The 16462-nt window shown below is 37.2% G+C and overlaps 1 gene segment (V, D, J or C); it reads right to left on the bottom strand.

Annotated features, from left to right (window-relative positions):
* Positions 1–1685: 1685 nt before the first annotated feature.
* LOC146584469 (T cell receptor beta constant 2-like) lies at positions 1686–11235 on the bottom strand. The segment is given in 6 exon segments: positions 1686–1871; positions 2950–3056; positions 3462–3479; positions 3788–4123; positions 9024–9114; positions 11083–11235. Coding segments are annotated over 6 exon segments (717 nt in total).
* Between the last annotated feature and the right edge of the window lie 5227 nt (positions 11236–16462).

The following is a 16462-nucleotide window of genomic DNA, read 5'->3' as shown; positions in this document are numbered from 1 at the left end:
TTTGAGAGATACAGAAATTTTCTTTTTTCAAAGCAGGTCAGCAATCTACAAAAACCCACAAGTCTTTAGTTTTTTGTGTGTGACACAACAGAAGCAGCAGCTGCACATGCAAAAACCATCTGCAGACTTCAAAAACAAGAAGATTGTGTGATAACATGAGACAAAAAAACCCACTAGCTTTTGTAAGGCACATATGTGTCACTGCTTCTGTCCAACTATGATACAGAAGGCAGATAGCTGCTCCCCATACCTCATCCTGGGCAGCTATGGTAAGAGAAGCTGGTAAGTTCTCAGAATGTTTTTCTGAGTAAATGTCAAACCACATCCTGTTTTGGCTAAACTCAACTGTTGTTCTTGTAAAGAGATATTTGCAAGCATATTTAGGCATGTCATCTACCCTGCTCTTGAGGTACCATTTTCTGCTGAGACCTTCAGAGATATTTCACATTTTTGTTGCAGACTTTGGCCAGAGATGCACCTCACTCTATGCCTTTTATTCCTTCTTCCTTGCTATTCCATTCCTTAAGTGTCATGCTTGCAGTGCTCCACCAGTGCTCCTGTATCTTGGCCTGCACTATTTCGACCTATGTTTAGAATATATCTCTAAATAAAAGGTATGCTTCTGCTGTCTTCATTTATTACTGAGGAAGCTATCTCTGAATCATCAGTTGTTTAATTTGGACCGCAAAGTATTAGTTTAGTGGAATACAAAAATGACGAATGATCTCCAGAAACACTCTCCAAGATTATTAATACCCTGGCTTAACTGTCTGTATTTTGCAGGAATCCCCTTGATATGTATTTCCCTTTTAAGGTTGGCAGCTACAACTCTTCTCAGTTGTTACCTTAATATCTCCTATTACTCTCCCCTGCCTTCCATTAAAAAATTATGGATTTGAATGACCTCTTTCTAAGTAAAAACAATCTCATATCCTTGAGCAGTATCTCCTTTTACTTTTCTACTCTCCCTAATCTTTCCTATGGGTCCATAGCATAAAAGTGGGTAGTACAATACCCACTATTTGGTTTGCATAGTACTGCCTAGCCAGGGCCATACTACTTTATCTGTTCACAAGTCCAAATACTATTCAGAAAGGGGAGTGGACAACCATGCCTATCTTTTGAATATAGTGCTTGCTTATTTTCATAATTTGTTGCATTGTCTGCCAAATTCAAGAGTATAAGGAGCTCTCGGGTAATCCTTTTATTTTTTTTATATCCGCAGAATATTGTGTGTTGCAATGGTGCAGGAAGGGCAATTTTTTAGTTTGACTTTCTCCTTGGCCAGAAATAGATGACTAAATGAGCTAGAGCATTAAATTTCCTATATCAAAAGAGGAAGATAGAAGCAGAAATTGATGCACAAGGCTCACATGATATACTATGGAGACTTCCTTTTATAATGTCTAAGTAATGTAAACACATCAAGAAAACCTGGGCTTGAGTGCCAGGTTTTCAGCTCTAGAAGCACAGACGTACTTAATTTTCATATTAGCAGGAAGTAGCACTAGGTGTTTTAACTCAGTGCTGTCCAACAAGTGGAGACCACCTTTGTTCACTTATATATTCTCCCAAAAGCTAATTCAGATCATTTAGTTCTTGGAGAACTGAAGGAGACAGGGTAATATTTGTGTCAGGCTATCATGGCTAATAAAGGAAAACACAGAGAACCCTATAAAGGAAGGAATTTTATTAAGAAGTAATTTTAAAAACAAGCAAATGTGGTTTCCCACATTGGTCAGAAAAAAAAGGCTGGTTTCTGAAGCAAGTCAGGACTTGTGTTCAAAGATTTGAAGCTTTCCACTTGCAGCATATCTCTGTCCTCTTCTTCAGGCCTGATCTTTCAGGGCAAAGCGTGTCTAGTACATTTTCTAAAGACAGAAAGACAGAAGGAAAAAAAAAATCTGAGTGAGAGATGAAAGGGAATGGTCTAGTTTTCCACAGATCAGTCTGCCAGGACTTCAATCCTTATTAGAGATGAAGGACTTAGATTCATTTGCAACAAAAACATTAAAACAATTTAGAATACATATAGCTGGAGAAAAGAAGATTACTTCTTTTGTGTTTCAATTAAAAGGTTGAGGAAGGAAGGTAGGAAGAGATGGAGGGAGGGAAACTAGAAGGGAAGAGAGAGAAGGAAGAAGGAAGGAAGGAAAGAAAAGGAAGCAATAGAAAGATTTTACTTTTTTTTCCCCTTACATTACTATAAATCAAGAGTAACTTAATTTTAATCAATGGGAGTCACCAGGGCAGAAAATGAGTGACAGTGCATGTGTAAGGCTAATGATGTTTATTCCTTGAATGGCTATTGATGAAGAGACGGATGTAATAAAAGTATGTCTTTTCCATTTTGAATGCCTCAGATTCCTATACCTACAATACACTAGCTACAACAGTGGGATTCAGTACTGCTTACTCAGCTGACATGTCTGTAGAATGATTTTTTTTTTTATTCAGTCAGTCACACCTCAAAAGAAATAAACTCAACCCCACAYTGAGGCCTCATAGTTTAAAGAAACCCAAACAACTCCAAAATTAGATCAGAAGATAATAAATGTTTTTGATAAATGAATAAATTCTTCCCTTTTTTTGAGTTACAGCCTTTTTTACTGTTCTCCTTCACTTCTCTTTGTCTTTCTTAATTTTCTCTATATTCTCCCTTCTCCTTTTCCCACCTTTCTTTAAAGAAACTATACTTTTCTGTGATATTTCATTCCTTGTCTTGTGTAGTTTCTCCCTGGTATTTTTTCTCTCCCTCTTTTTGTCTAAAGCCCTTGTCTTCATCCTCACCATCTTACTCTCTTTGAAATGATGAAACACCCAACGTAATTATTAGAGGAATTGGTTTGTATAAACATTAATGGAAGACTTCATCTTCTCCACAATGGTCTCCAGTACAGAACGAGTTAGCAAAGCTATACAGAACAGAAGAAGAACTCTGTTCCTCACCTTGGACCTGAGTATCAGCCCAATCACAAACATTCCATACAAAATGCTCTTGAAAATGAGCATGATGTACACAATCTTCCCAGCTATAACACTTCTCTGATAGTTTTCTGAAAAGTAAGGAAGAAAACAATAAAGAAAAACTTACAAACAAAAAAGCCGTTTCTTTAGAAAACTTATCCTAAGCAAGGAGATTTTTTTCATCCTGCTGATTAGAACAACTAGTGCAATGGTAATATATGAAATGCACCAGTCTCATGGAATSTTTTTTGAGAGTAGGCAGAAGCTGGATGTTCACACCATTTGTGTATCCAATTAGCACATGAATGCATAGGTCCACATTATACAGACCTATACCTGTGCACACAGGCATGGATAGCTGTGCCTGCTAGCAAAATCCCCTATAGGACACCAACACAATTGCACAAAAAACACATCTCTCTTCACATACACGTACACATGGATTAAAAAACTCATTGATTTTAAGGGAGGAAAAGTTCAGTGGTCTAACTTACCTTTGTGTATAATACAACCTGAAAACAGAAAGAAAGAAATAGGAGTTATTATCTAAGCCCACATATTTATCTGCTCCTCTTTTAAACAGCTCTGTTTGTGCAATCAGTGTGGGAATGAGAATTTCATGGCTCTTAGCCCATTTGGAGAAAAACATGACTGGATTCCTACACTTACTTTCATTTTCCGGGGACTGACAGATCTAAGTTAAGTCTAGCAGGTTGGCAAGAAATGTGCCTTCAGTTCTGACTGCTTGCTCTACAGATATCAACCTTCAGATAATGACATTCCCCTCCTACACCCAAATATATTCATTTTGTTTACTCACCCACATCGCCAGAGATGAATTTGTGTATGGATTCCAGTGTCTCATTGTTAAAGAATGTTGCAACACACTCAAAACGATTCAAAGGGTTGAACCATTCCTGGGCTGAGATCCTCAGTCGGCTGGTCAATGAGTATGTACTCCCATTCCACGTGGAAGACTCATCTGTCCCCACCCCTTCTGTTCTCTGAGCACCGTTCACCTTCCAGACTAGATTGAGGTAGTCAGGATAGAAACCAGAAGCAAGGCATACTAGTGTGGCCTTGCTCTTCTGTTGAATCTCTTGCTTTGATGGGGAAAAAAGGGCCACAGCTGGTGGTATGATTTCATCATTCTCCCCTGGAATAGAAACCAATGTGACCCAGAGCCTCCATTATTTCCTTTACCTTCTTAAATCCAAATATCAGATCATATTTTTATTTGTACAAATAGATATAGGGGAAACTGGATGTTAAATATTGAGATTCAATGTGACTTTTAGCACTGAGTGTGCAGGATCATGATTTTTAGTGTAAAAGACAATTACGTCTATATTATATTCTAAATATAGTACTGTAAATAGCATGTTCTAAATATGTTATTCTATAATTGTCATTTGCATTGAAACCAATAGATTATGTATACAGAATCTGGCTCCAGGTTTAACATAAAAAGATGCAATTACAAAAATGTTTTGTTCCTGGATACTTACCAGTTAGACAAGCTAATTAAAGCTAAAGTGCTGATTTAAAAAATAATAATTAAATTATTTTTTTTGTCCTAAGCTAGACAATGAGCAGYGGATAAACTGATTCCATATATTGTCCCCTATTATATCTCTGTCCCTCTCTGCATGTCTGTCTCCTCAGGACCAGAACATTTCAGAATTTTCTGAAATATCTTGGCTCATTTCACCTTAGAAACAAATCCTTCACTAGCAGAATCCTACTTTCTAGCCCTCAAGCAATCCTGCTTATTATTCTGCAGTTTTGAAAAGAAAAAGAAACATGTAAAGAAGCAAACTGCCCCCCCAAAACCAAAATCTTTAACCTACAACATTTTTGAAAAGAAATAAGAATGAATATGTTTTGTTATCTAGCAAAGAAATATTGTAGGTCATGTTTTCTCACCTAGGTCAGTCAGTTTATTTCCTGGGCTAAAAATCCTGCTTACACCAAATACAGAAAACATAATGCAGTATTAAAATTCCTCCTTCTATCTGTTGAGCAAAATTCGGACTTCAAATGGGAGGCATTCATTGATTAATGCCACTTCCATTCTGATTTAAGATATTAGGAATTTTTTGGAGAGAAATAGTTGGACTAGATCCTTGATGTCTTTTCCTGGTACCAAAAACCCAACGAAATACCAGTTCATTTGACTATTAAAAAAAGCACCTGGGAATTCAAAATTCTGTTTCTTGTGCCAGCATCATGGGAGTTGTCAACACCATCATTTCCACTAAAACTATCTATTTTTTCTGTGCATAAAACCATGACAAAGTGGAAAAGATTGGTCAGCAGAAAAAAAATAAGATTAAATGCTAGATAATAATTATTGTAGGTCTACTTGCCTATGCCCCAAAACGAATGCTTGAGTGGTTCTTGTGTACAAATATTTTCCCTGCTACAGAATCTTTCCATGATATGGAGTCTTCAATTCACATTCTTCACCTTTTTATTTTCTTATGCCCTTCTTAAATATGAATAGACAGACATTATGGTAGACAGCTTAGAGACGTCATGGTAAAAATGACTTTTTATGACTCCAACCAGTGCGGTCAGAAACCAAATAGAAATTAAAAAAATGGACAGTGTAATCTTGACTTACTTGAAGTTAGTGGAAGATTTGTCACTCATTTTAATGAAACTAGCATTTTACCTTTTATAAAAAAATATTATTTTCCTTTCCTGTTGTATAGTTGAGAGTCAATACAAGTAAATGAGGCTGCCTGCATCTAATTTGATAAAAATCACATTTTGCCAGTTTTTCTGTGATTAGACAGATAAGTTACTTCTCTTTTCCTTAAACTAATACCCAGATCCTCCTTTGTGAAATGCTTAATGCTGCCAATAAGGGAATACATAGATCATATCACACGATCTACAGTTTTGAATTGTTTTTCTTCAGCAATATATTGCTTTTGATCAGAGCCAAATCACAATGGGTTCATTCTTTCATGCACAAATGCACTTTTTTGGCACTACTATTCCCTTTTGCGGTTCCCTTTACCAGTTCTTAAATGTGCCATATTACCTGGCTTTTTTCTCTCTATCTTCTCTCAGTGAATCCCAGTGACGATCACGGAATTTTACTGATTTACGTCCCACCAAAAATTACCTTTCTTTTTATTTTAGAATCTTAAAGAAAATCTCTGATGTTTACTGTATTTCCTTCTTTCTTACCTAGCACTGTTAGTCGTGTCCCTCCTCCAAAATGTAGCTTGTCTGTTCCAGAACACACTATTTTAATGCCTCTCCAAAACTGCCATCTCCAAATTTCTCCCCCATTCACTTTATTTGCACTCCACCATAACCACTGTGTAGGTCTATGCGGGAGCACAAGACTGCTCAGGATTGTTTTGGTAGGCTTGATGAATGCAGCCATTTTCACCAAGTGTCCTTATAGGTTATATTTAACTTAACGTGTTCCAGACAGAACCGGAATTATTTTTATATTCCATTCTGCTGTGCAGTGCTGTGCTGTGCCTACTCTAGCTGTATAGAGTATGAMCAATGAAGCATCTTATGTTTTACTGGGCAGATGATTCTTCATCCTTCATCTACATCCACAGACTTCCCTCTATATTTACCAGTCCTGCACTCCCAGAATCTTGCCTTTTGCACAACTTAACACATTCCTGTCWTGATTACCATTTACCCAGAACTTCTACTTGTGTTCCTTCTCCAAAATACAGGATATTGGCAGAGCAAAACCTCACAATGCAACAACAAAACTACTCCTGTTCTGTGCTTCTCTACAATGATAACCATGCTAATCCTTCAAAAACCTTTATTTTTTTCTTTTTTAGAATAGTGGTTCAAGGTATGCTGAAAAGAAAGTGTATCAGTCTATTGAGATGATATTTGGACATTATATAGTATACCTTGTTTTCTAATAATGGTTTGGATTATAGCATACTAATTACCCCCATGTCTCTGTCTTCTGTAAAGCACTTCATTATCTGTTGCTGTACTTCAACTTCACTATGCTCACACAGTCCTAATTCATCTGTCTTCTTTTTTCATGGACACACTTTCCATTTGGATATAACAGCAGTGGGTGTTTGTAGGAATAAAGGGGAAAAGAGTTTGTCAGGCATAGGGCTCATTTGTAGTGGAGCACAGTCAGTAGACTTAGTGAACACTAGATAGAGCCTCTAGGACTTTTTCATTGCAGAGGTATTACACATTCTCTTACCTGACTTTAGGTCTCTTCTTTGCTTTTCTCTCACCCTTTTACCTCCCTCTATTTTCCTCCATTAATTTTACTTGCTTGCCAGCTTTCTCCATAGTTTTATTAATTTAGCAAATTAACACCAATTTGACCATTTCTTTGAAACTCTCAAAAGCAAAAATGACCTAATACTGTGATCTTTCACTATTATCAGTGCAAATGTGGCAAAAATTAGTTATAAACAGTGTGGCTGCAATTGTGACATTGATTACTGCCCTCACTGGTGCATAGAATAATTTAAATGTGGCTGGACTAAAACAGATAATAGTGATTTAAAAAGAAATAGCTATAAAATTCTCCTAAGTAGGATTTCTGAGTTTCCTTTGTTTTGTTTCAAACACACTTCGTAAACAAAATTTTCTTGTAACAGTCAGCCTGATTCTTCTTCCAAATGTCAGCAGCTCTCTGTAAGCATAACTAATTTTTCTGTKCTAAAACCTAGGGGTAACAGTCCAGATGGCTGTGGTTGTTAATCTGCACAGTCTAAGTCTGTGTAAAGGAGAAATCAACTCAAATTTCCTTCCTTAAAGGGAAGCAAATGCTAAGACTCGTTGTGAATTACAGAGGGACATTATATTGTTTAGCAGAAGGCATATAAAATGTTCACATCTTAGAAATCTGAAACACATAAAGGCATTTTAATAAAAAGTAGTTTCTCAGAAAACAGTTCTTCTTCCATGATTGGAACAGCCATGAGATTACCTAAGTAACAGCTAAATTAGAACACCAGTCTGATTGCTCATTGTGTTATTTTCTCCTGTTTGAAGTGTTTTTAAGAGATGGAGGAAATGACAAGCACAGAGCAGCAAAAAATATTCCTTTTTATGGGCTCTATACCCGTCTATCCCTCAGAATTGATATATTTTTAACATAACGATAATTATGATAATGATATTATCATTAAAAATTACAATAATAATTATGATAATGACATTAAGAAAGATATGACAGATTCTCCTTAAATTTATTGACATATTTTTTTTTCAAATAAGCAAATGCATTAACTGAGAAGTGACTTCAAATCTATTCACTGAATCAATTAATTTTTCTTACCTACTGCAGAGAGCTTCGTGCCCCGAGCAGACTTAACTCCAGAGTACAAACACACTGATAAAAACAGCAGCTACAACCACCACCCCACCCATGAATACTGCATCTTATTTTGGTGAAAATCAGCCCATTTTTTGCTTGCAGATATATGAGGATTTGACTGGATGATAGATACAAGAAATGGAAGAAAGCTTCTCCTTCCTACCAGTCACATAGGCTAATCCAATGGAATATATTCTAAGGCTTTACTCCTTACTGATTTTGCTAAACTATTTTAAAGTGGGAATGGAAAAATGTCAGAGCAGGTGTGTTAGTTACACTGAAAAGTTCTGCTAGACCTACATTATTTCTCTAATATTCGTGAAGAGTGAATGTGGAAGGAAAATTGTAAGATTAATGAAAGCATGTAGTGCTTACTTTCCTAAAATACTCTCTTATCTCCATCAGTTTTAAGTTCAGGGATCACAGATTGAATAGTCCTTTACAGTCTTGTCCTACATTAACTTGTCTGATCTCACTCTGACTCTAGAGATTTGTAGTTTCCAAATATACTTAGTAATAGAGACTTCTTTTCCTCCTTTGTGTCATTAGACATGGATTTAGTGATTGCTTTTACCTGCCCTTAGTTAAGATAATAAATCATTTAACCTGTTTCCCAAGTCAACCCCTTAGCACTTTCTTATGGTTGTGTCARCATTTTATTCTCTAATTAATATTATCTTTGGTAAGAAACAAAATACCCAGGAAAACTTACCTAGTACTGTCAGCCGGGTGCCCTGTCCAAAGCTCAGTGGTGAATTTACACAGTGCTTTGAAGAAGTACCAGAATCATCTACCACTAGAAGCTATCAAGTGCACATAAAATGTGGATGTTATCAGRATATATCATTCCTTACATTAGATCATATACAGAGAGGACCTCTATACTCTTATCTACATTAGAAAATACTGTGCTTATGTAGAAGTATATGCTGAAAGAGCTGAAATATTGCTTCAGGAGAAATGACAACTAGTAAATCTTCCTGCCTATCTAGCAAGTAACTTTTTCCATCTCTATCTCAGTTCCACTTCTTAGTCTTATTCTCCAAGTTCAGTCTGAACTTACTCTTATTCTCTTAGCGTAATCTTATTCTTGAAGTTCAGTGAGATACCTTTTTTAAATAAATGCAGACGCAGTAAATATATCCTCATTCTGCCATCACTGAACTGTACTAATGAACAGCTGAGTTGTTTAAACTCACTCAACCACCTAACTTACACCTTTTTCCTCTGACTTCCCTCCTGCTCATTTTTATGTAACTCTGATTTTCTCTTACAAAAATTCTATTGCTGTTTATTTGTTAGAAGTGTAGGATTTTTTTTCCACTTACCTATTACTGTTACTTGGGTTCCAGGACCAAACTCCTGCTTATACATCACAATGCTACAAAGACTATCTCAAAATATGCACCTCCCCATAACAGAAAGGGGAGGGAGGAATATGAAAATTCTATGTGAAAAAGCCAAGGAGAAGATGTATCTTCCAGGAAGACAGTCCCAGGGATTTTAACTGATGCTGGCAGGAGATAGTGGAGGAGATGTTGACAGTGCTATCAAATAGGCCATGGATTTGGGTGCCCCAAAAGAAGTGCTATATTTTTTTTTTGTGAGAAACTGGAAATTGACCCAGACGTAGTATTAAGAAGCAGTCTGTTGGGCATAATATTAAAAAGATAATGTGGGAGTGGGAGGATAGACAGTAGATCCATTGGTAGCTTCCTTCCAGAAGTTTCTTACTTGATGTAAACTTTCTTTGATCAAGAAGAGTGTTTTTCGTAAACTTGTAAAAATTACTCTTTTTTTCATGATGGTATTGTATTCATTTATCCTCAACCCTCAGCCAGACAGAATCTTCCAGGGCCTCATGTAGGAGCAGAAAGGCATTACATGGACCAACGTGATTCCCATGTGGCCACTCATTAATGACCACAAATGTACTGATTTCTCTACAGAGGATACCTTTCTGCTTGACTAAAAATGCTCCCATGTGAAAATGGGCAAGAACGATGATTTTGATAGATGACAAAATGATTTTTCACATGGGTGGCTATCAGTTAGAGTCTGAGTATCAGGAGAAAAGGATTCTTTATGCCTTGTTCATCTGTTCTTGCTGGGTATACTCCTCAGAGGCTTCAGAATTTGTTCATTACCTCAAGGAGGTTTTTGTAAAGGCTTCCCAAAGGAATGCATTACTGTGCTGCCCCCCTGTTCCCACAATGGTTGAGCTTGATACAAAAACAATCCTTTCCTCAGATCCACACACAGTGGCCCAAAAAGAACTTGAGAAAATGCTGGAGTCTGTGCTTATATTGACTGAACTACAGAAAATGGATAGCCCTAGCTGGAGTGATCATACCACAGAGACACCTGGGGAGACAGAGATGCTTTTGTATGTCTGTGTGCAGAGTTGTGCTGTTACATCTCTTCTTCCATCCACTACCACTCAGTAACCCAATCTTGTATTTATATCTGATGACAAACAGGAAGGGTACATGGCTATGACAGGCTGGAAATTAGAGAGACAGACATAAGTATGAATGCATCATATAGATATTAAATATTAGTAGGAAGCTAAATAGCATGAGTGGATAACAAAGGTCAGTGCAGACTTGCTGTCATGGGGGAATTTAGAGGTGAGGTAGCCACGAGAACAAAATGCCATCACGCAGTGACATATAATCTAAAATACATTTACTAAGTGAGATAGATATAGAGGATGGATAACAATTCCTATTCTGAGACTTCTATTCTGTTATGTGCATACCCACACATACATATACATTCTCACAGCCATCCACATTCTTGACAGAAAACACACCAATCAAGGTCTCTTGTTCATCTGTGGCCGGCACCATGGTCTTGAGGAAACACTCACTCCAATTGGTCCTGGTACCTGAGTCCAGGTTAGTGGCCTGGCTTTTATGCATAGTGGTTCTACATTTGGCTCAGTCTTCTGCAGAGTGTTGGATATCCATGAACGTATTTGCCTTGAGGAGCCCTTGTCTTAACTATTCACTGTTTTGTAAATTAAATGGTTGACATAATTCACCAGCGACCTTCCTAGTCATTTCAGACCAGCTGATCTCTTTCACTTTCTCCATATGTGAAGCCAATTCACATTTGTTGCCTGAATTCTGATCACTTTTTAGCTTCCCACTCTTCAAGTGTTACAAGGATGTAAATTTTTTAACAGTTCATAGAAGTAGTCTCGAGCTCTTTGTTAAGCATCTCCCATAACAGTTATCTGTGCTTTGTTTTCCAGTACATACTAGAAATATTTAATGAGTAAAAATCTGATAGATGTGTGAGAGCACCCATAGGCCTTAATGGCCCTGAACACCCTTTACCTGAGATCCACACCCACACACTCTGCCATAGGACCAGCATCTCCATTTCAGCTTCAGTTCAGGGCCTCCAGTTCTTGCCTGAGCTATGTTTTAGGCATACATATCTCTGGTCTTGTCTCTGGTCCTGTCTCCTGAATAGACCTTTGACATATGTTGTAGGTAGCTTGTCTTCTGAATGGACCCGTCATACATATATTCTACCTTGTCTTCAGATGTGTCTTTGGCCCTGTTTCTTGCGTAGACTCTGGACCCATCTTGCAGTCTCGTTTCAAATCCAGTTTCTGGCCTCATCTTCTTTTGTTCCTGACTCAACTTTATGGACAGACCTTAGACCTAGTTCATCGTTTGTCTTGCTTGGCACTGTTGAGGGACTCTGTTGCCAGCACCCTACCTTGCTTGCTGTGTTCAGATCCTGTGGGAGTGTGGTCACCCTTGGTTCCTGGCTCATCTTCGCTGCTGTCCCTTGCTGCTTCATGACAGTTTCTCAGCAGAATATGTACAGCAAATAAGGCCCAGACGTATTAATACAGTAGCTCCCCACAGTGTCTCCAGGCAGAAGAAAAAATAGAAGCCAGACCTACAGAACGATGACGACCTTCAGCAAGGAATAGTGGTTTGCAATACTTGGATACAAGAACAAGCAATAGAGTGTGAGACAAGTGAGGTTGTGCAGTACAAGAGAACAGTAATCTAGCTGAGACAAGCATAGTATGAATTAAGGTCTGGAAACTGAAGTCAAATATGTCTAGACTGAAATAAGGAAGAACTATTCGAAAGTGGAGGTGATCTACTGAAAATTAAAATTAATTAGATGAAATGTTTTGGTGTGTGATAGACAGGATATCAAAATGATAATTTTGTGGTCCTTTTTGGCCTTAGCATTGACTGGTATATGGGCTCATGAAAATGGTAGCTTGGAAATTAGTTTCCAAATTGGTTTTGTTACAGGCCTTGAGTTGTTCATGCCGCCTGCTGGCAGCCTGAGCTCTGGATATGGTTTATGTAAAGCAAGAAAAGAGAACATTTGCCCAGTTTATTTTTTTTTATTATACTACAATGGCTGGAGAGAACAAAGGAGATGTATATAAGAGTATGTCATACATCCTCTGGATCTTCTATGTTCTATGCTGGTTGGATCTTCTTCAACATTGCAAAAACCGATCTAAYCGATCTGGAACCGATATAGTTTCAGATACATGAGTCTGGACACATTTCTTATCAGCATGAAGGTATCACAAGATTGCAATGGACAAATCTCTGGACTTTTGGAAGCGTGAATAGACCTTCTTTCCTTTGTTTTCAAACTCCCCTCCGCAATAGCTCTGATCTTTTGCTTCCAGTCTTCTTCCCAGGGTTTCATTTTGATGGTATTTATTCCTCCTAGTTGAGCTTTTGTTTTCACAGCCTTCCTGCCTCTCYTGCATGATAACATCATCACACTTCCTCATCTAGTGCTGAATGCAGTAGAACACGGCATTTATCCTCTAGCAATATAAAACCACTACTATGCTCCCAATCATATATCAAAGTGGTCTGGGCAAAGACACAGTAAAACATCCCCTAGAGTCTGCTGATCAGGCACAGGGCATGGCTAGATAAGCACACTAATCAGGCACCTGTTTACACACAACTAACCCCTTTTATCCCTTTATTTTCCCTTCCCAAAATAAGACTCTTGGGAAGTCTTATTCCTTCCCAAACCACTTAGATCCCTCCCTTTCCTTGTCTTTGGTTCTACCCCTAACCATTCCATGATAAGTTTTGTACAATTCCAAAATACTTTTCTCCTGTATCCTATAATGTGTTCCATACCTCTGTAATCATTAACTTCCCTCWTTTGGTAAGGTGATCTGGACAGTGGAGCTGATCTTCCTTTGTGACAGCTCTGAGAGAAGATGGATCAAGGCTATCAATTCTAACACATTCTTCGATGGGGTCCTCCTGCCTAGCATTGTCCTTCTGCATTCGTTTGTGTGTGTGAAGAAGAGCGTTAAGAAAATATAACATTTTCTCACATAGCCTAACAAATTTCTAAATTCATAAGAAAATTGGGGGAAATGCAGAGCTAATCAACATGTGCAGTTGTACTAGCCCTCATGTTCCTAGTACTCCATACCACATACTTCTATCAGATATTGTTAAAATCCATTCCATTCTCTGTAGTGCTTAGGGCAAAGCTGTATTTTTTCTTTAGTTAATGGTATTTTTTTTCCTTCTGTAATAGCTAATATGTCTCCTTGCCCCTCCTTCTGCTTCAGAGTTTTTGTGAGAGGCTAGTGAACCTGCTAATCCAAATGAACGGTTTTAGACAAACATCTTTATGAGTCAGCATCTGAACCTGCTGATTAGAAGAATTAATAACAATTTATTCAGAAAGTAAAGAAGGGAATACTGAACCCAGTAGAACCAATAGGAAGATGTAGCCCATTTTCTGGAGTGCTAAAAGTGAACAACCAGATATGATGATAAAACATTAATTTTGAGTATTTGAGTATTTAGTATTTGATGCGAAATAGATGAGCACAAGGGAGGCAATGTCAGCATAAACTTTTGTGTATACATACTGCATGACCCTTCTATCATACTCACAGCAGATTCAATGGTCTTCTAATGACTGTCAGTGAATGTTTCTTGCATTCCTCACAGTAGTACAGTTTCCTGGAAATCGTGGTGTGGGACACTATTGCTACAAAGATCTCAGAAAAAAACCTCACAAACTCATGCTTATTGAATGGAAAGAAGTTAAAACTTTATTCTTAATTCTAGAAGCGGATTCCTCAGTCTCTGAACAGTAAGAAGGTATTTCATTTTGAAGCTGTGAAAGAGACAATGTTGTTTAGGCAAAAGCCATTAGTGATTACAACAAAGGGTATAGAGCAGAAGTAAACAGAAAACCACCAAAAACAATATACAGAAGAACTTAACAGTTGTCTTCTGACAACTTAACAGATCTTGACATAAAACAGTTGGAACACTGATAAATCTTGTCTATTATTTCTTAGATTATTATGTTTATTTTGCTTGTCTGTTTATTCTGTTTTGTTTCATTTTCATTTAGGCTGGTGGCAAGTTATATAGAGAATAAATGAAGAATCTTCTCCATCACTTCAGCAGGAACACAGCAAATTCTATTTTTTAATTTTCAATAGATAAGAATCTATGCATCTGTCTAACTGTTTTATGTCATGAGACCATTAAGAGAAATGAGAATGTTATAGCTCAACACTTCTGCCCATATATTTGTCCTGAGAAAGTTTCTGAATCTGTGCATAATATTTACTGAGCTGATAATTTTGCACCTAGCTTTTCATAGATGTTTGTGGCCCAGGAAAGTATAACCTTCCTCCTTCCAGTATCCTTGAAAAAGGGTACAAAAACCCCTTGAATATATTTGACATTGTGTTCATATTGCCGCTCATCTTTGAGAAGTCACTTTTCAAATACAATTCCGAATCCTACGTTTAAAAGAAGCAAGTGCTGAGGCTTCTGTGGCTTTCTCTGGGAAGATCTTACAGCTATATGAGAAAGCTCCTGATAAAAATATTCCATGGTAATTAGTTAATCTTCTCCCCTGTGTTCAAATTTATCCCATCCATTATAAGTATCACCTCAGAAACCCTGCTCATTCCTTTCACTGATGATGTGTCCCCTTTTGAATGTTTTTAGAAAAGTATGATATTTCTGATATTTCCCTTCTTTACTTTCTGAATAAATTGTTATTAATTCTTCTAATCTTTTCCCATGTGTTTAACAAGTATTTTCAAAAGGAATTGTGTTGCTGGGTAATAATAATTTTGTTCTAACTCTGGAAAAACAATAATAGAAAGCTCATCCTTTGTGACATTTCAGATTAGCCTAAGTCCTGCAAAATATATGGAGAACAAATGCACAGCTGAGGGTAAATTTTGTCTGTCCCCACTGATCCATGAACTAGTGAATAAATTCAAAATGGAAGTGGCATAATAGCCTACCTCGGCTCTCCATGTCAGAGTGCTCACCAAAAGTGCATAGAGCAAAGCTTTGATGCAGTGTGTCATGTAAGTGAGCTTCAGAGAATTTCCATATTGCAGGTAGGACACTGCACATTAAACATCATTTGTGTCTTGAATAATAATATTGAAAGGAAATACGGTTCTAAGATTCAATCAAATAAGAATTCTTCAGTAGACAATTTAACAATTTACCACACTTTACTGAAAAACTGTTAGTCATGTGAATACCCATCAGAAACTCAAATTAAGTTGAGTCAGAAGATATTAATTGTTTTTTGTTCATTATTTTCAATGGCTTTCTGAATGTTGCTGGTACCTCAGGGCAGTTTTATATAGGCCAGAATAATACGGTATCTAGCCTTTTAATCTTATAGCTTTTTCACCATTAAAGAGTTGCAGTACAATTGAGAGACCAGCCTGATCTTAATTCTACCTTTGAATACCTGCAGCATTAAAGAAGCTGGTAAAAGATGAAAAAATACACACTTACAAATATGTAGAGGATTTAAACATAATTTTAAATATTGATATCCTCACAGTTTGAAGGAGAGATGTGAAGTGTAATAGAAAGTATTCTCAAGTTGGTAATATTAAATATTAGAATTCTAAATTTTGATTCTTGACATCCTAATCACTTGTCTAGGTATGAATTTTTTCTTTCACGGCTGAGTTTTTTGCGAGTAAAGAGGTAGACAAGCAGCTTCCCACTAGATGGCAGTGTTACGGACTGGAGGAGATACAGAAAGCAAGTAAGTCCCTATARGAAGATTTCAAAGTTCCTTTGGTTGTTTCAAAAGATAAAGACAAAGAAGAGT

Source organism: Rhea americana, unplaced genomic scaffold (assembly GCF_003343005.1).
Source record: "Rhea americana isolate MKP2758 unplaced genomic scaffold, rheAme1 scaffold_92, whole genome shotgun sequence".
NCBI classification, from domain to species: Eukaryota; Metazoa; Chordata; class Aves; order Rheiformes; family Rheidae; genus Rhea; species Rhea americana.
This window is presented reverse-complemented; position numbering and strand designations above follow the sequence as displayed.